Below are 14,562 nucleotides of genomic sequence, written 5' to 3'. Positions count from 1 at the left end.
TAATGTGATGTTGTTCCAGTGTAATTACAGAAATACTGAGTAATCTCAATTAACTACATGTACGTAATATAGGATTCATAGCTAGGGTTTGGTTTAGGGTTAGTTGCTTGTATTTATGCATATTTTACTGTTTTTATAGTGAATACAACTATATATGCATAACTTTAAAATGAATTCGAATTAAAATGCAAACTGAAATTATATTTATTTTTCCCCCATCCAGAACTCGTGTGTTTATTTAAGAATATACAGTTCTTGAAACTTCCGGAAGTATATCATGGTCATTTAATTTAATATATCAATGCACAGCTTCTGTTAATAAAAAAAGTAGTTTGACAAGCAGCTGTGTCATAATTACTGCATGAAACTTTTATACATGCATATGAGCCTGTTACCTGTTTGTTCATCAGGATGTATATGAGTGGGTTGATGACCGTGCTGCTCTTGGCGAGGAGAGACGGAACCACGCTGGCCACGGGTGAGATGATTCCTGGCCGGCCAAATGTAGCCATCATGGCCACGACCCCATACGGCATCCAGCACAGAAGGTAACACACCACCGTGGTGATAACCATGAACAAAACATGGTATTCCCGTTTCCGCGCTGCTGTCTTCCGTATCTTCCCTACCTGAGAGAGAGAGAGAGAGAGAGACATCTGTGATGTGTCTAGAGAAATATCTATTGTAAAAATGGTGTTTTGCTATGTTAACATTGACTTATTGTCATCTTTGTCAATTCATCTGTGAACATTATTCCACAGGGCTGTAGAATTATAGATTCTGATTGGTTGACGAACATTCTAAAGAAATGGAGTGCTGCATGGATGACACATTTTTGTAGGCCAAAACCAGTGGCGTAGCAAGTAAAATTTGCACAGCATTGATATTATTTTGCACAGCATATGATATTATATTCTTGATATTATTGTACTTTTATTAACTGTGCTATAAATTTTCTCACCAATTAATGACATGATGTATTGTAGTAATGTTGTCTCTGTTCGTCTGATCTGCGAGCGGTCATGCGTTCACGGGGCGTGGCTTTGAACGGCGATTTGCAGAAAGGGAGGGATGTTCGTGTTCTCAGTGCTATCAGGCTAAAGTTAGCATTTTCCAAGATATCCTACTGCACCTTTAAATGTTGCTAATATCACTTGTTTTTTTGTTGTTGTTTTTTTCAGTTAATGCAGTGACTTTACACTCAAACACAATGCCTAAGAACGAAAAACTTTTGCTAAAGGTTTTCACTTTTGTAGGCTGTTTCATGTAAATTAGAGCATTATCTATAAAAGAATGAATTTACTTAAAAATGTATGATTTACAATTCACTGCAACCTATAAATAGCCATTAATGCACTGGAGTATTTGAGCTGTATACACTATGGTCATAAGTTTGAGGTCAGTAAGAATTTTTCTTTTTAAAGAAATTAATGGGTTTATTGGGTTTACGACAGTAAAGGCATTTATAAGGGAGACCGGGTATGGTTGTAACACTTTTTGCTTCAACATCTGTAACTCACTGAATTTTTGAGCTAGAGTGCTAAAGATTTTATACAAAGTACCCACATATGTTCACTATAAAAGGCACCAATTCAAACCTCTGCAAGAATATCACAGCCCTTATAAGTCGATGTCAAATACATGGAGTTCACTTGTTACAATCTACCCCACTGCCAGGGTAGGTTGTAACACAGTTAAAGAATATGTAGCTCTAACAAAAAAACTGTCAATTTGTATGTGAGATCATGTGTATGTATGAATTTTATCAGAGTCACAATGGTGTCAAACAAATGTTTTTAATCCTAGAGTGCAGGCAAGGTAAATAATAAGGTGCAGGTAAATAATGAAATTATCATAGGACTCCTAGCTTATCCCTGGTAGGTGGAAATGGTTTTGTTACAACTCTCCCCATGTTACAACCATACCTGGTGTCTGAAGTTTGGGTTAAGTTGTTAGGCCTAATTGTAACCTTATTGGCTCCCTATAGTTTTAAGAATAGTTTGAGGTCGATTTGTATCACTAAGAAAATGTAAACTATAACTGAACGTATTTAAAGAAAGAGCAACTTGTTCAGTAAACCACTGTTTGTTTAAAAAAAATCATAGCAAATTGTGATGTTAAAACCGAGGTACATACTGAACCGTCATATTTATGTACAGTTACACCCCTAGTGCCTATTACAAAAACAATTTCTGTTCTATTGAACTTTTTCATCAAAGAATCCTGAAAAAGTAAATGGATCACCGTTTCCACAAGAACATTAAAGGGATATTTCACCAAAAAAAATCTGTCATTGTTTACTCACTCTCAATGAAAATATCTTGAGCAGCAATTCAACATATTAATATTCAAATATTTCTGAAGGATCATGTGACACTGAAGACTGGAGTAATAATGCTGAAAATTCAGTTTTGTCATCAGAGTCACTAAATTAACTTTTCAAATCTATTAAATATAGAAAATAGTCATTTTAAACTGCAATAACAATTCCAAATTTTACTGTTTTTATTTTTATTCAAATAAATGAAGCCTTAGTGAGCATAAGAGACTTCTTTCAAATACATAAATTTCACTGATCACAGTGACCACATATTAGACCACCATCCAATGTAAGGTTTGTGCCACAGCTGCCCTAAACTAACAGTATTGATTACCAAAAATATCAAAAAAAAAAAAATTCCTATTTCTGAAATGGCTAATCCACACCAGTATATGTAAGCTGTTTAGTCACAGTAGTGATTCTAATGCTAAAATATCATTATTGTTGGGATTTAAATATAGATCGCACAAAAGTTGAATCAAAAGCAAGTCTTTGGGAACAGCTAGAAAATATTTGGAAAACAATAACAACAGAGAATGTGGAAAAGTACATAAAAACAATGGCAGCACGAATGCAAGCTATCAAGGCCAAAGGAGACCATACAAAATGAAAATAAAACACATAATGTTTTTTGGTTATTATGTGTGGAGATTTTGTTGTTGTTTCAGTTTATTTGCCTAATAAATGACAATACCATTTTTAGTTTTAGACAAGATTTTGACAAATTAGAAAATTTAGTTTTCTCTCTTAATTATGAAAGGTGGCCTAATACATTTGTAAAGCATTGCTTTATCATTTATTTATACTTTTTTCTAAAAAGAAAAAAAAAATGACATTAAAGGGGTCATGACATGAGAAATCAAATTTGCCTTGATCCTTTGGCATATAAGAGGCCTTTGTACCATTAAAACATTCTGCAAGTTGCATGGCTTAAAACATCCTCCTCATTATAAACAAAACATTTATTTAATCAAGCTCCAAAAACAGAGTTTTCTGACACAGTCAATGCCCTCGAGTCTGTCTTCAGGATAAATAGAGTGAAAGAACGTTGTATCTCTGTACAGATATCAGAAGGACCCTAGCGCAAGGAACAAGAGAATAGTTTATTTTTAAAGGCATCCCGGATCGTGTCAGAGGATTGATCGGGGTATTTTGTTTTGTAAACGGGGCACGGTGTAATGGAGAGTTCATAAAGAAACATTTGTTGAAAGATGAAGCCGTACTAGATCTGACTGCAACTGCATCACAAACCATGAGTAAATTATTTAATAATGCTTTGGCTGGAAATTACTTTTTTTTTTTTTTTTTAGCATGTTTTCAAAACACTCACACGCAATAGCGAGGGGACGTTGATACTGTTTCCTATGCAACAACGTTAGCCGATCATAACAGTGGCCGATTCCTGATAAGCCTCTTAAAACAGGTCATTTTAGAGAGAGGGTCAGAATGAGGGTTAAAAATATAGGGAATATTTACATTGTAAGGAAACCTCAAGGGACTTATTAAAATAATAAAATAAATAAAATAATAAATCCATGTCATGACCCCTTTAATATCTATAAAATATGCCAAGAAAACTTCCTTGTCATGGTGCTAGCTTAACACATAAGAATTCATAAATAAGAATGCATACAATTTCATTTGTATCAAGCTTAAAGAGTTATGAGTTGAATTCTTAAATTATTAGGCTCTATGTAAACGTAACTAATGAAATTGGCAAGGCCCTATAATTACAGTCACTATAACTGTCATTTACAGAAAGTCATCTTCCTTCCTGATCTTCCTTTTATCTATTACAAGCATTCTGTGGAAATCAAATTTCTCTGCATGTGACTGATGCTGAGTAGATGGGATCATGAATGTCTGAATTTCTTATAGTACCCAATTTATTGCATGTACCCTTCACATTATACATGAAGCATCATATATAAGCTTCATATTTCACCCAGCAAGTCACAGATTTGAGAAAATGTCTTGATTAATATTACATCAGAAAGTCAACATGATAAACTGCACACACGGGGAACTGTCACACTGGCTTGGATGGATAAATCTATCAAGCCAGAGTGCAAATTTGTATGTCATCCTCCACACAGCAGCCAACTGAACTCAATTACACTCCAGTGACTGGGACACCCAAATAATACAGCATCAAAGTCCAATCACACTGCAATCCTGATTAACTCTTAACAGGTTGCTCAATGAACAGCCAATTGTACAGAACATGCTGTAAATGGATAAGGATATTTTTCTATGGTTAAAATAAAGAAAACTGTCTTGAGGACATGTCTTGTCCAGTTGGCTGTTTTTGGCCAGAATATTAGAATATACTGCAAACTGGATCAAATAAGCGTCTGTTCCACTACTACGTTTGCTAAAAATGCAGCTGTAAATTACTTCAGTGTTTAAGATGATATAACATGCAGTCCCATTTCTGGCAAGTTCTCTGTTGTTGTTGTTTTGTGTGTAAATGTATGCAAGGCATTGGAAAGAAAGTTCTACAAGTTTCTTCTCCTCCTCATGACTCCAAAAAAATGGGTTTAAACTAAGTTAACAACGTTCGATAACCAATTTTTTGTTCCAGCAACCAATTAAAAAGTCTAGTTCCTCTGAATTAGCACTTCAGTTTCTCTGCGTTTAGATGAATCAGTGTGCATTCACAGAATTGGCAGAATCTTCCAAACATCTAGAGATCCTGTCAGAGCCTTTACATATTCAGTAACAGAAATGAAGGAAGCTTTTAATCCCAAACCGTTTTGACGCACAACACAGAACAGCAGTTTACCTGTTTAACGGCATATAGCAGTCTCCCATAACAGTAGACCATGATGAGCACTGGTAAGCCCAAGCAGAATATAAACAGGCAGATGATGTAGGCATGAGACTGGGCTGTGCGCTCGGTCCATGATACAGAGCAACTGGTTCCCGCCCCCTCCAGCCCATAACTACTCCAGCCCAGAAGAGGGGGCACTGTCCAGATCAAAGAATAGAGCCATGAACCCCCTACTGCCAGAAGAGGTTTGCGATAGTCTGGGCCGCGGTTATGGTACACCGTCAATGTGCTGTAGCGGTCGTAAGAAAGAACCACCAAGGATATCAGAGACACAATGCCTGAGAGAGAAGAGAGAGAGAAAACATAGGGTAAGTGTGGCACTTAGCTGAAACTGAGGGCCATTTTTGTGTGAAGAGCAGCTGTAGACTTCAAAACGACCCCGAAGCACTTTAGTGAAGCTTAGAAATATTTAAATATATTTATGTCATGACTCTCGGAGCGATTGGCATGGTGATGCAGATGACAATGTTAATGTTAATGTGTTTGGTCTTGGTGGAATAGATCTGCTACGCTGTTCTGATTGTAAGTTCTGACTTGCTGCTGTGAGCATGTAAGAAATACTGCTACTGCACATATGTCATATATGAAATAACCCCCATATAGCATATGTGAATCAGTAGCTGATCTAAGTGCACTGCAACTGCTACAGCAAGCACTAGCCAAGTATTTGAATGTTGAGCAGCAATCTCATTGTCTGCTGGTACAAAAAAAAACAAGCTTCTCCATATCATTGTCAACTTGAGTTTGACCTATTGGACTGCGGCATCTTTTCATGTTTCATGCCAGAACTTTGTATTTGCATTAGATATTGAAATAAAACATTTCAACAAAGCAATTATGCATTTCAAGTAGTTTGTGGTTGTCAAATGTTAGTTGATCATGTAAAGGGCCACTAACTTACTGCTAAAAAATGTTTGCATTGCATCATTAAACTTATTTGAAATATAATTCTACATATAAACATAATACTTACAAAAGCATCTGACGAGGAGTAATGGTTGGAATAAAATAACAGATTGAAAAGCAAGCAATTTGGATGCTAAAAGAAAAGAGGAAGTCAGTTAGAGTTCTAGCAAAAACAAAAGGCATGGAGAAATCAAGAGTTTAGAAACCACTAGCAACACCAGCAACCAACAATGACCTGATTGGCTGAGAAAACAACAGTAGTTGATGACAGACAAATCATAAAAGCTGTAAAAATGAATCCTAAAAGATGTGTCTGTAAAATCACCAACAACTTCCAGAAAGCTGGGGTGATGCTCTGACAATCTACTGTCCTCAGGAGACTTTGACACAGAATTACAGATGCTACACAGCAAGATGCAAACCTCTGACCAGCACCAAAAATAGAAAGACAAGAGTAGAATTTGCAAAAAAGCACAAAGGTGATCCAGAAGAGTTTTGGAACTGTGTTTATGGACCGATGAGACAAAGATGAACCTTTATCTAAGTGATGGGAGAGCAAAAATGTGGCTAAAAAAAGGTAACCGCAATGATCCCAAGCATACAGCCTCATCTGTAAAGCATGGTGGAGGTGGTGTCATGGCATGGGCATGCATGGCTGCCTCTGGAACAGGCCCTCTCAACTTTACTGATGACTTAATGTATGATGACAGTAGCAGAATGAATTTGGAAGGGTACAAAACCATCTTGCCTACCAATATTCAAGAAAATGCCACCAGATTCACTGGGAAGTGCTTCATATTGCATCAGGACAATGACCCAAAACACCCTGCCAGTTCAGTCAAGGAATTTATAAGGGCAAAGAAATGGAAAGTCTTAGATTGCCCAAGTCAATCTCCAGATTTAAATCTGATTGAACATGAATTTCACCAGCTGAAAAGGAAAGCCAGAAAAACTAGTAAAGGCAAAAAAATAATATGATGTTTGATTAAGTAGTGTCACATTTCAATGAAAACATGTTTACTGTTAATTACATGAGTCAAAATAAGATTAAGCATAAACTCAGATTCATAGCTTTTCAACAACTTCTGCTCATGCACTTGAAAGCTGCTAGTGAATCATTGGGGGTAAATGCCATATTATGCGACTATATATAACTTTACGGAGAGCTTATGACCTACTAGCTGCCTTAAGAACAAAAAGTGAAGTTAGTTAGAACAGACATAGCCACATTTGTTTGTTGATTCCATGTGGTTTGATATTTTGTTGTGACATTAAGACTTTCGTGTGACTGGTGTCCAGTGACTATTTGGGGCCGCTGTAGATTCCTGTCACTGTAGATATTGTCTCCAGTGCACCAATGAAGGCCAAGTCCAAAAGGTTGTACAAGTGAATGTGTAACTCTGAAAAAATAAGCTTTGTTAGAGGTCTTCAATGAAAAAGGCACATAGGGACATGAACTGCCATTTCATATTTGTCACTTCAAGGCTTTTGCCACCACAAAAATCCCTTTTAGCAGTTTCACCTTTAGACCTTTTCAGTACACACACACAGACACAAATTTTCTTTGGCATCTTCTTTATTGTTTCGCTGTTTAGTCACAAAGTTTGTGTCTTGTGTCTCTGTTCCAAATTTCCTGTCCTTCAGGACTCATCAACCATAAAGAGCTCAAAAAGCTATAGCAGTAAGTTATCAATGCAAGGTTGCATTCAAAATCGATCAAAAAAATCTCTAAAAATGGAGCATTTGTTCATTATGTCCTTTCACTCCCTGTTACAGCAGAAATATTGGTCCTATCTCTCCTTAACAACAGAATCAATTTAATCGTATATGTAATGAAAAACTAAGTAGCAAGACAGAACAGTATGACGCTCTTCAATCCACATTACAGACCTCTCGATAAACACTGATGTACTTAAGGCTAATTGTTGATAAAAATTGTATACACATTTGTACAAATGCCCTCTTATTATCATAATGATGTAATATAAGCTTGAAATGTTAGAGAAGCAGGCTTAATGAGCTCTGGTCCCTCAGTAGAACGGGAGATTAATGTGTTGTTCTGCAATTTGTACTAAAGATTATTAAGCAACAAATTGTGTCATTTCTTTCTTCTGTGGAGCACAGCAGAAAATATTTTGAAGAAAATTGCTAACTAAACAGTTGAAACATTCTTCAAATTATCTTCTATTGCCTTCCACTGAAGAAAGAAAGTCATACAGATTTGTAACAACATTAAGAAAAATGGGTGAGTAAATGACAACAGAATTAATATTTTTGGGTGAACTAACCTTTTAAGTTCACATAGCATTACTGTATTTGAAGAACTTGTCGGCAATACATTTTTATCAGAATATTAAGACAAGTTGAGTGATCTGTTCAATTTATATAAGAATGGGTGGGAGAAAGAAGACTGAGGGAAGAATGGTAACAGGATACCTGACATGATGGTGAAATCAATAAGGAGAGAGAAACAGAGGAGAATAAAACATGTGAAAGACAGAAAACAGAACGGGAAGAAAAAAATAGAGTGGTAGGAACACAATGAGGCTAGTTTTTCACAGTCTTTTATAGCTCCTGCTATAGTATGATTTGAATGGATCGTACATCCTGAAATATTCCACTAAAATATCATAAAAGTGGATCATGAAACGCGTGCACTATATTTCAAGTCTTGAATATCTGGCTCTTGGGTTTGACAAACCATTTTTGAATCTAGACACAAAATGCAAGCTAGATATGATTTACGGTTAAGTGTTAAGATTAAACAGGGTGACGTAGAAACTGTACATTATTAATGATTATTGTGATCACCCCAAAATCTTCAGTTTTAAGAGTCTTTCTCTGGTGTCTTTCTTTTGATGTTTTTACACTTTGAGAGATGAATTAAAATGAGTCTCTGTCAAAATAAAGATACATTTAAGCTGATATAGTCCTTTAACAATTAAAGTATATCATTACAGCAGTATTCTCTGTAGTAAAAGTTTGTTTTTCTTTTTTCGTTTATTCTTTAAATTATTCTACACATCATTCACTGTGATAAGAGTTCCTGACAGAGGCACTATCAACCAAGCAACAAATGAACAGACCCTAAATGTGAGTAATAAAAGTGAAAGTGACATGACATAAGGCCAAGTATGGTGACCCATACTCGGAATTCATGCTCTGCATTTAACCCATCCAAAGTGCACACGCACAGCAGTGAACACACACACGGAGCAGTGGGCAGCCATTTATGCTGCAGCGCCCGGGGAGCAGTTGGGGGTTCGGTGCCTTGCTCAAGGGCACCTCAGTCGTGGTATTGAGGGTGGAGAGAGCGCTGGACATTCACTCCCCCCACCTACAATCCCTGCCGGCCCAAGACTCGAACTGCAACCTTTGGATTACAAGTCCTACAAGACTCTCTAACCATTAGGTCACGACTTCACCATAATAATAGCCATTATTAAAGGTAAGCACTAACCTTGAAATCTATAAGAATGGGTTGATCCGAGTAATTTGTAATAGTTAAAAAGAATTGCAAATTGAAAATTTCAGGCATTTAGGTAGGAACAACAGTTTGTAATGTTGTGTGTTACTAAAAAGAAAATGTATCAGATGTACTCATAAGAGAGACACTGGAGACAATATTTCAATCTGTCACTGCAATACCAGGTCAACTTCAGACAGATGGTGAACAGAGAGGATGAGTTTACATCATAGCCTAACCAGACGTAGCGTGATAAATCAACAAGCAGCACAGTCTCATGTAGCCAGACCTTTGCCTGACAACATAAGGTCTGGGCTCTATAGTGGAATGAGTGTTTAGCATCTTTGAACTTCTGTACTTTAATGTTTCCCTGCATATGCCACAGAAATTCTCTTCTCAGTGAGTTACTTCACCTGATACGCCATTATAAATGTGACACAACAAACGTCTAGTTCTTTCATGAAACTCTAGATGGTGCAGGCTGATGGGTCGTAACGTAACTGATATTCACAGTGTAAAATGACTTGGCACAAGCTGATTGGTTCATGTTGAATAAGCAGCCAATGTGCTTTCTGCTTTACATTTAAATGGCTGGTTTGCAACCACTTGAGTATTTAGCAGCGTGCTTTCAGAGTTCCTCTGAAACCCTCCACCTTCCCCAGCTCCACCTGTAGAGATCTACTGCAGGTTATATTATATGCTATTTGTGCAGCAACAGTATGTCTTCCATATTCACAGCACCATATCGTCGTATGCATTGGCAGTAGCAAGTTCCCGTACTTGCTTGCAGAAGCAGTAATAATCTACAATTACAGCTAGAACCAACAGCAGCAGCAATTCAGAAACATCTATTCAGCCAAGACCATTAACATACATTAACATTGAAGATTTTAGCATAGTAATGGATATGACAGAGTTGTCATGATAACTAACCAAATTAAATCATGTGAACTCATCTCTGTGCCTCAAACAAATAAACTGTTTAAATGTGCCATAAACTTCACAAATTTTTTTAAATCTAGTATTTAGTACTCTGAAGTACTCACTGCTGCATACTCAGAACGTGTAAACACTGCTTTTGTTTCCCGCCGGACTGTTAAAGATTGCTGCACACTACACTCCCCTGAAAACTTGTAGAAGTCAGCCAATCAGATTTCGACTTTTGCCTTCACAAATGTAGGCTATTTCTATTTTAGGGTGCCAAAAGCATCAAGCATTCAGCTGAGATCATGAGCAACTCTGCTTGTCTCAAACAGGGAACCATGATACTAGTATGTGGTGGGCAATATTTCAGTAAAGCAAAATATCTATATAAAAGTAAAAAGCTTTCAAATGTCAGTTTTATTGCAATTATGACAGGGTTTCCACTTAGCTTAATCTCCAATAATATTTACCTGAGTTGTGAATGTGAGTTTGAATGCTGTGAGTGTGAATGCTGTCTTTGCAAGCTGCAACAAACACACTGCACATACAGTGAGGTTCATGAACAACTGACTCATTTGAGCGGGTTCTTTTAATACACCACTACTGGTGTAAATTCGCTAGTCAGTCAGAGCATTTACTGAGTTAACATCAGTAACTTAAATATCATGATTTCAACATTAGTATCAGTAACCTATGTTAATGTGATTACTGAATGGTCGTGTGGATTACTGACCCTAAAACCTTGCTGTCATGTTTTCCTCTGACAGGACTGCCGCTGTCAAATACACAGCAAAAAGTGATGACACTGAGAACTAATTGACTCAGGAGTATGTAGACTACATATGCATTTATATTGAGTTATATCAGCCATGAAAGCCTATCCAAACATGAAACCAAAAAAAAAAAATGTGTAGTGAAGGGGCTTCAGAACTAAAGAAAGTAATAACACTCAACTAAAAAGCTGTAAAACTATTTCACTGAAGTGTTCACAGTGGGGAGCACAGCACAAAATAAAATCTCACTGGAGCGAAGTACCACTCCTTGTGTATATTAAACATCAAACATGGATGAGCAGAGACAAGGAAGTTCAGAATCAGATTTCACATGCCAAGTTCTACAAAGAAAATGGTCTGGAGAATCATTACACAAGACTTCAGTAGACTTCAGTAGGTTAGGACACAGTTAGTCTATACAGTCCCTCTGATTCTGCAGGCTATAGTAAGCCATAGCTGTGAGTTATCTTTATAGGACTACGAAAATTACTTAAGACCTATTCCACAATTCCATGCTGTCTGGGGCTGGATGTTATTAGTCATCACCACCACCAGGGTGATGAGGCTTTACTTCCCAGAGCTAAACCAGAGCTATTAAATTTCATTCCTGGAGGGAGAATTCCATTTTAACTTCAATTAAGCACATCATAATCAGCTAATAAAGGTCTTTAGGATTACTTGATTATTGTAGGCAGATGTGTTTGATTTGGGTTCAAACTAAACTCTGTGGATCGTGGAGCTGAATAGCTCAGCTTTAAATAAAACTACAACCCGAATTCTGGAAATGTTGGGACATTTTTAAAATTTGAATAAAATGAGAACTAACAGACTTTCAAATCACATGAACTAATATTTTATTCACAATAGAACATAGAGAACATAACAAATGTTTAAACAGATACATTTTACACTTTTTTTTAGCTCATTTCAAATTTGATGCCTGCTACAGGTCTCAAAAAAGGGGCCTCAGACGACACTGCATTACTCATCAGCATGATTCTGTCATTGGCGTTACTAAATGGGCCCAGGAACACTTCCAGAAACCACTGTCGGTAAACACAATCCGCTGTGCCATCTGCAGATGCCAACTAAAGCTCTGTCATGCAAAAAGTAAGCCATATGCGAGCATGGTCCAGAAGTGCCGTTGTGTCCTGTGGGCCAAGGCTCATTTAAAATAGTACTGAGGTGTCTAAACCTGCTCCTGGAAGGTCAGCGTCCTGCAGAGTTCAACATAAACCTGTATCAACACCTTTCTTGGAAGTTTCTAGTGATCCTGACTGGTTCATGTGGGTTTAATTAGGATTGGAGCTAAACTCTGCAGTATAGTGAGCCTCCAGGAGACAGATTATAAACCCCTGTCATACTAGGACTTCTCCACAATAACACAAATCTGGCCTGCTAATGCACAAATGGGAAATCACCTAAAACCAGGTTATTTGTCTGCTTTTTACCTTTCTTAGTTGTTCTGAATAAAAGGGCCATACTTTTAGAAAGGATCAATGTTATTGAAGCTCAGTCTGTTCGCTTGTCATGAAACTGTAAGCATTTAACACAATAACAATTAAACTGTAATGGAATCAATAAACACAGAGCTCCAGGTGCCTGACTAATTTTCATGCCAATAACTTTTTCTTCCTCTCTTCTATACCCAACAGAAGACAGAAATTCCATTACATGTAACATGGATTTCATCGATTATCACTCAAAGCTTCTTCAAATTTCATTCTTGGGCCAAATTTCATTACGTCACATAAGAGTTTTAAATGCAAATTTTCATTATGAATCATGAACTGACTGTGTATTGATTCAGATGTTAAAGTTAGTAAATTAGAAATGAAGAATACAAGAATAAACTAATTTAAAAAAATAAGACTTAAATTTTGGAAGCAAAGAAGCTGCACGTAATCTCAGAATGTTCACAAGTACCACTCAGCTGTGAGAGTGATCATCAATAGATCATAGAGCAGAAATATCACAGGCTGATTTTGAAGCACAGTAAATACATAATAAATAAAACCAATAACAAAAGACATGGTAATTGTAAGAAAAACAATCTAATTCCCAACAGACAGGGATAATACATTTGCTGGAGTAGCATGTTAAGAATAAAAACAGGGCACACTGCCTTGGATCTAAGCCACTAAATTAAACCACCCCATCGCTTCATATGTGATTTCTCAGAACACTTATTTCAGTGATATATGCATATATCTGAAAATACTTACAGCAGATTTCACTGGCTACAAGCAAATTTAGTTGACTAGGCCTGAGCGAAAAACAAATGCATCATGGGAGCAAAATGTTTCATTATCTGTATCTTTCTCTGCATTGTGGTGCTAACAAGCAGCTAAAATGGTCTGTTATGGAATCTTTGCTAATTAAAATCTGAACACTGAAAATGCCAAAAAATAATAATAATAATAATAATCTGTAATCATTGTTTCTTGCCTGCTGCCTGCTGTGAGAAATTTCTTGCTGTTCTTCTCATCGATTTGTATTCGCTGTTTTTCTCTCCCTTTTTTTGTTGTAAATGCTATCAAAACCCATTTGCTTTCAGTCCAACCTTAGTCACAATTAATCACCAGGGGGGAACAGTGTGTGTCAGATAATGTCAGGAGCACATAATGAAGTCTGTGACATAGGGACTATTCAATACACAATTCCTGAACTTTTTATGTAATCTCAGTGTGTTTTAGTAAATGATACAAGAGGAAACACACACAAAATAAACTCCTCTCTGAAAGGTGTGTTTTCAGACATACACATTTCAACAGATTAGAAATTAATGCTGCATGATCTGATAACATTAAAGTGACCCTATTATGCATTTTTGAAAATGAACTTTCATGCAGTGAGTAACTCAGCTCTAAGTGAATGAAACATCCTGCAAAATTTTAAATCATGTTTAAAGTTATTGTCTCTCAAAAGAGAGAGTTGACTGAATAATTGAAACGAGTCGTTTTTAAAACGAATCCCAAGTCATTTCATGTTGACGTCAACATGCAACTTTAGCATATTTCCCGCCCACTTGTTGGTCTTTTTGCTTGGTCTGAATGAAAATGCAAATTAATTCTTTGCCACTAGGTGCTGCTTTTGGAGCGGTAAAAATAGCGGTTTCCCCGTTAACGCTGTACACAAAGCCGCACTGAGCTCACAAAGGCTGTTTTTTCAGGCATTACAGGCATGATGAAATGAAAATGAGACCAATCGACCAATCACCACAGATTAGCATCACGCAAAGGAGGGGTTTGGAAAAATGAATCGTTGAGCGAATCGTTTGGGAGTCGTTGAGCAAGTAAGGTAAAAAATAAATGCATATTATAATTTAATATTTCACGGA

General features: G+C 36.8%; 1 protein-coding gene across 1 annotated transcript in view; it reads right to left on the bottom strand.

Moving 5' to 3' along the window:
• LOC306876765 (parapinopsin-like) overlaps positions 1–14,562 on the bottom strand; it is a gene marked incomplete at both ends in the record, with an annotated part of 33,442 nt that overhangs the window by 5,678 nt on the left and 13,202 nt on the right. The window contains 2 exons of the mRNA XM_079428167.1: positions 396–629; positions 5,106–5,431. Of these exons, the coding sequence (XP_079284293.1) occupies positions 396–629; positions 5,106–5,431 (560 nt within the window). The remainder of the gene's footprint in view (positions 1–395; positions 630–5,105; positions 5,432–14,562) is intronic.

Source organism: Barbus barbus (genome assembly GCF_936440315.1).
Source record: "Barbus barbus genome assembly, chromosome: 11".
NCBI classification, from domain to species: domain Eukaryota; kingdom Metazoa; phylum Chordata; class Actinopteri; order Cypriniformes; family Cyprinidae; genus Barbus; species Barbus barbus.
The sequence above is the reverse complement of the archived record's forward strand: the minus strand, read 5'-3'. Positions and strand labels throughout refer to the sequence as shown.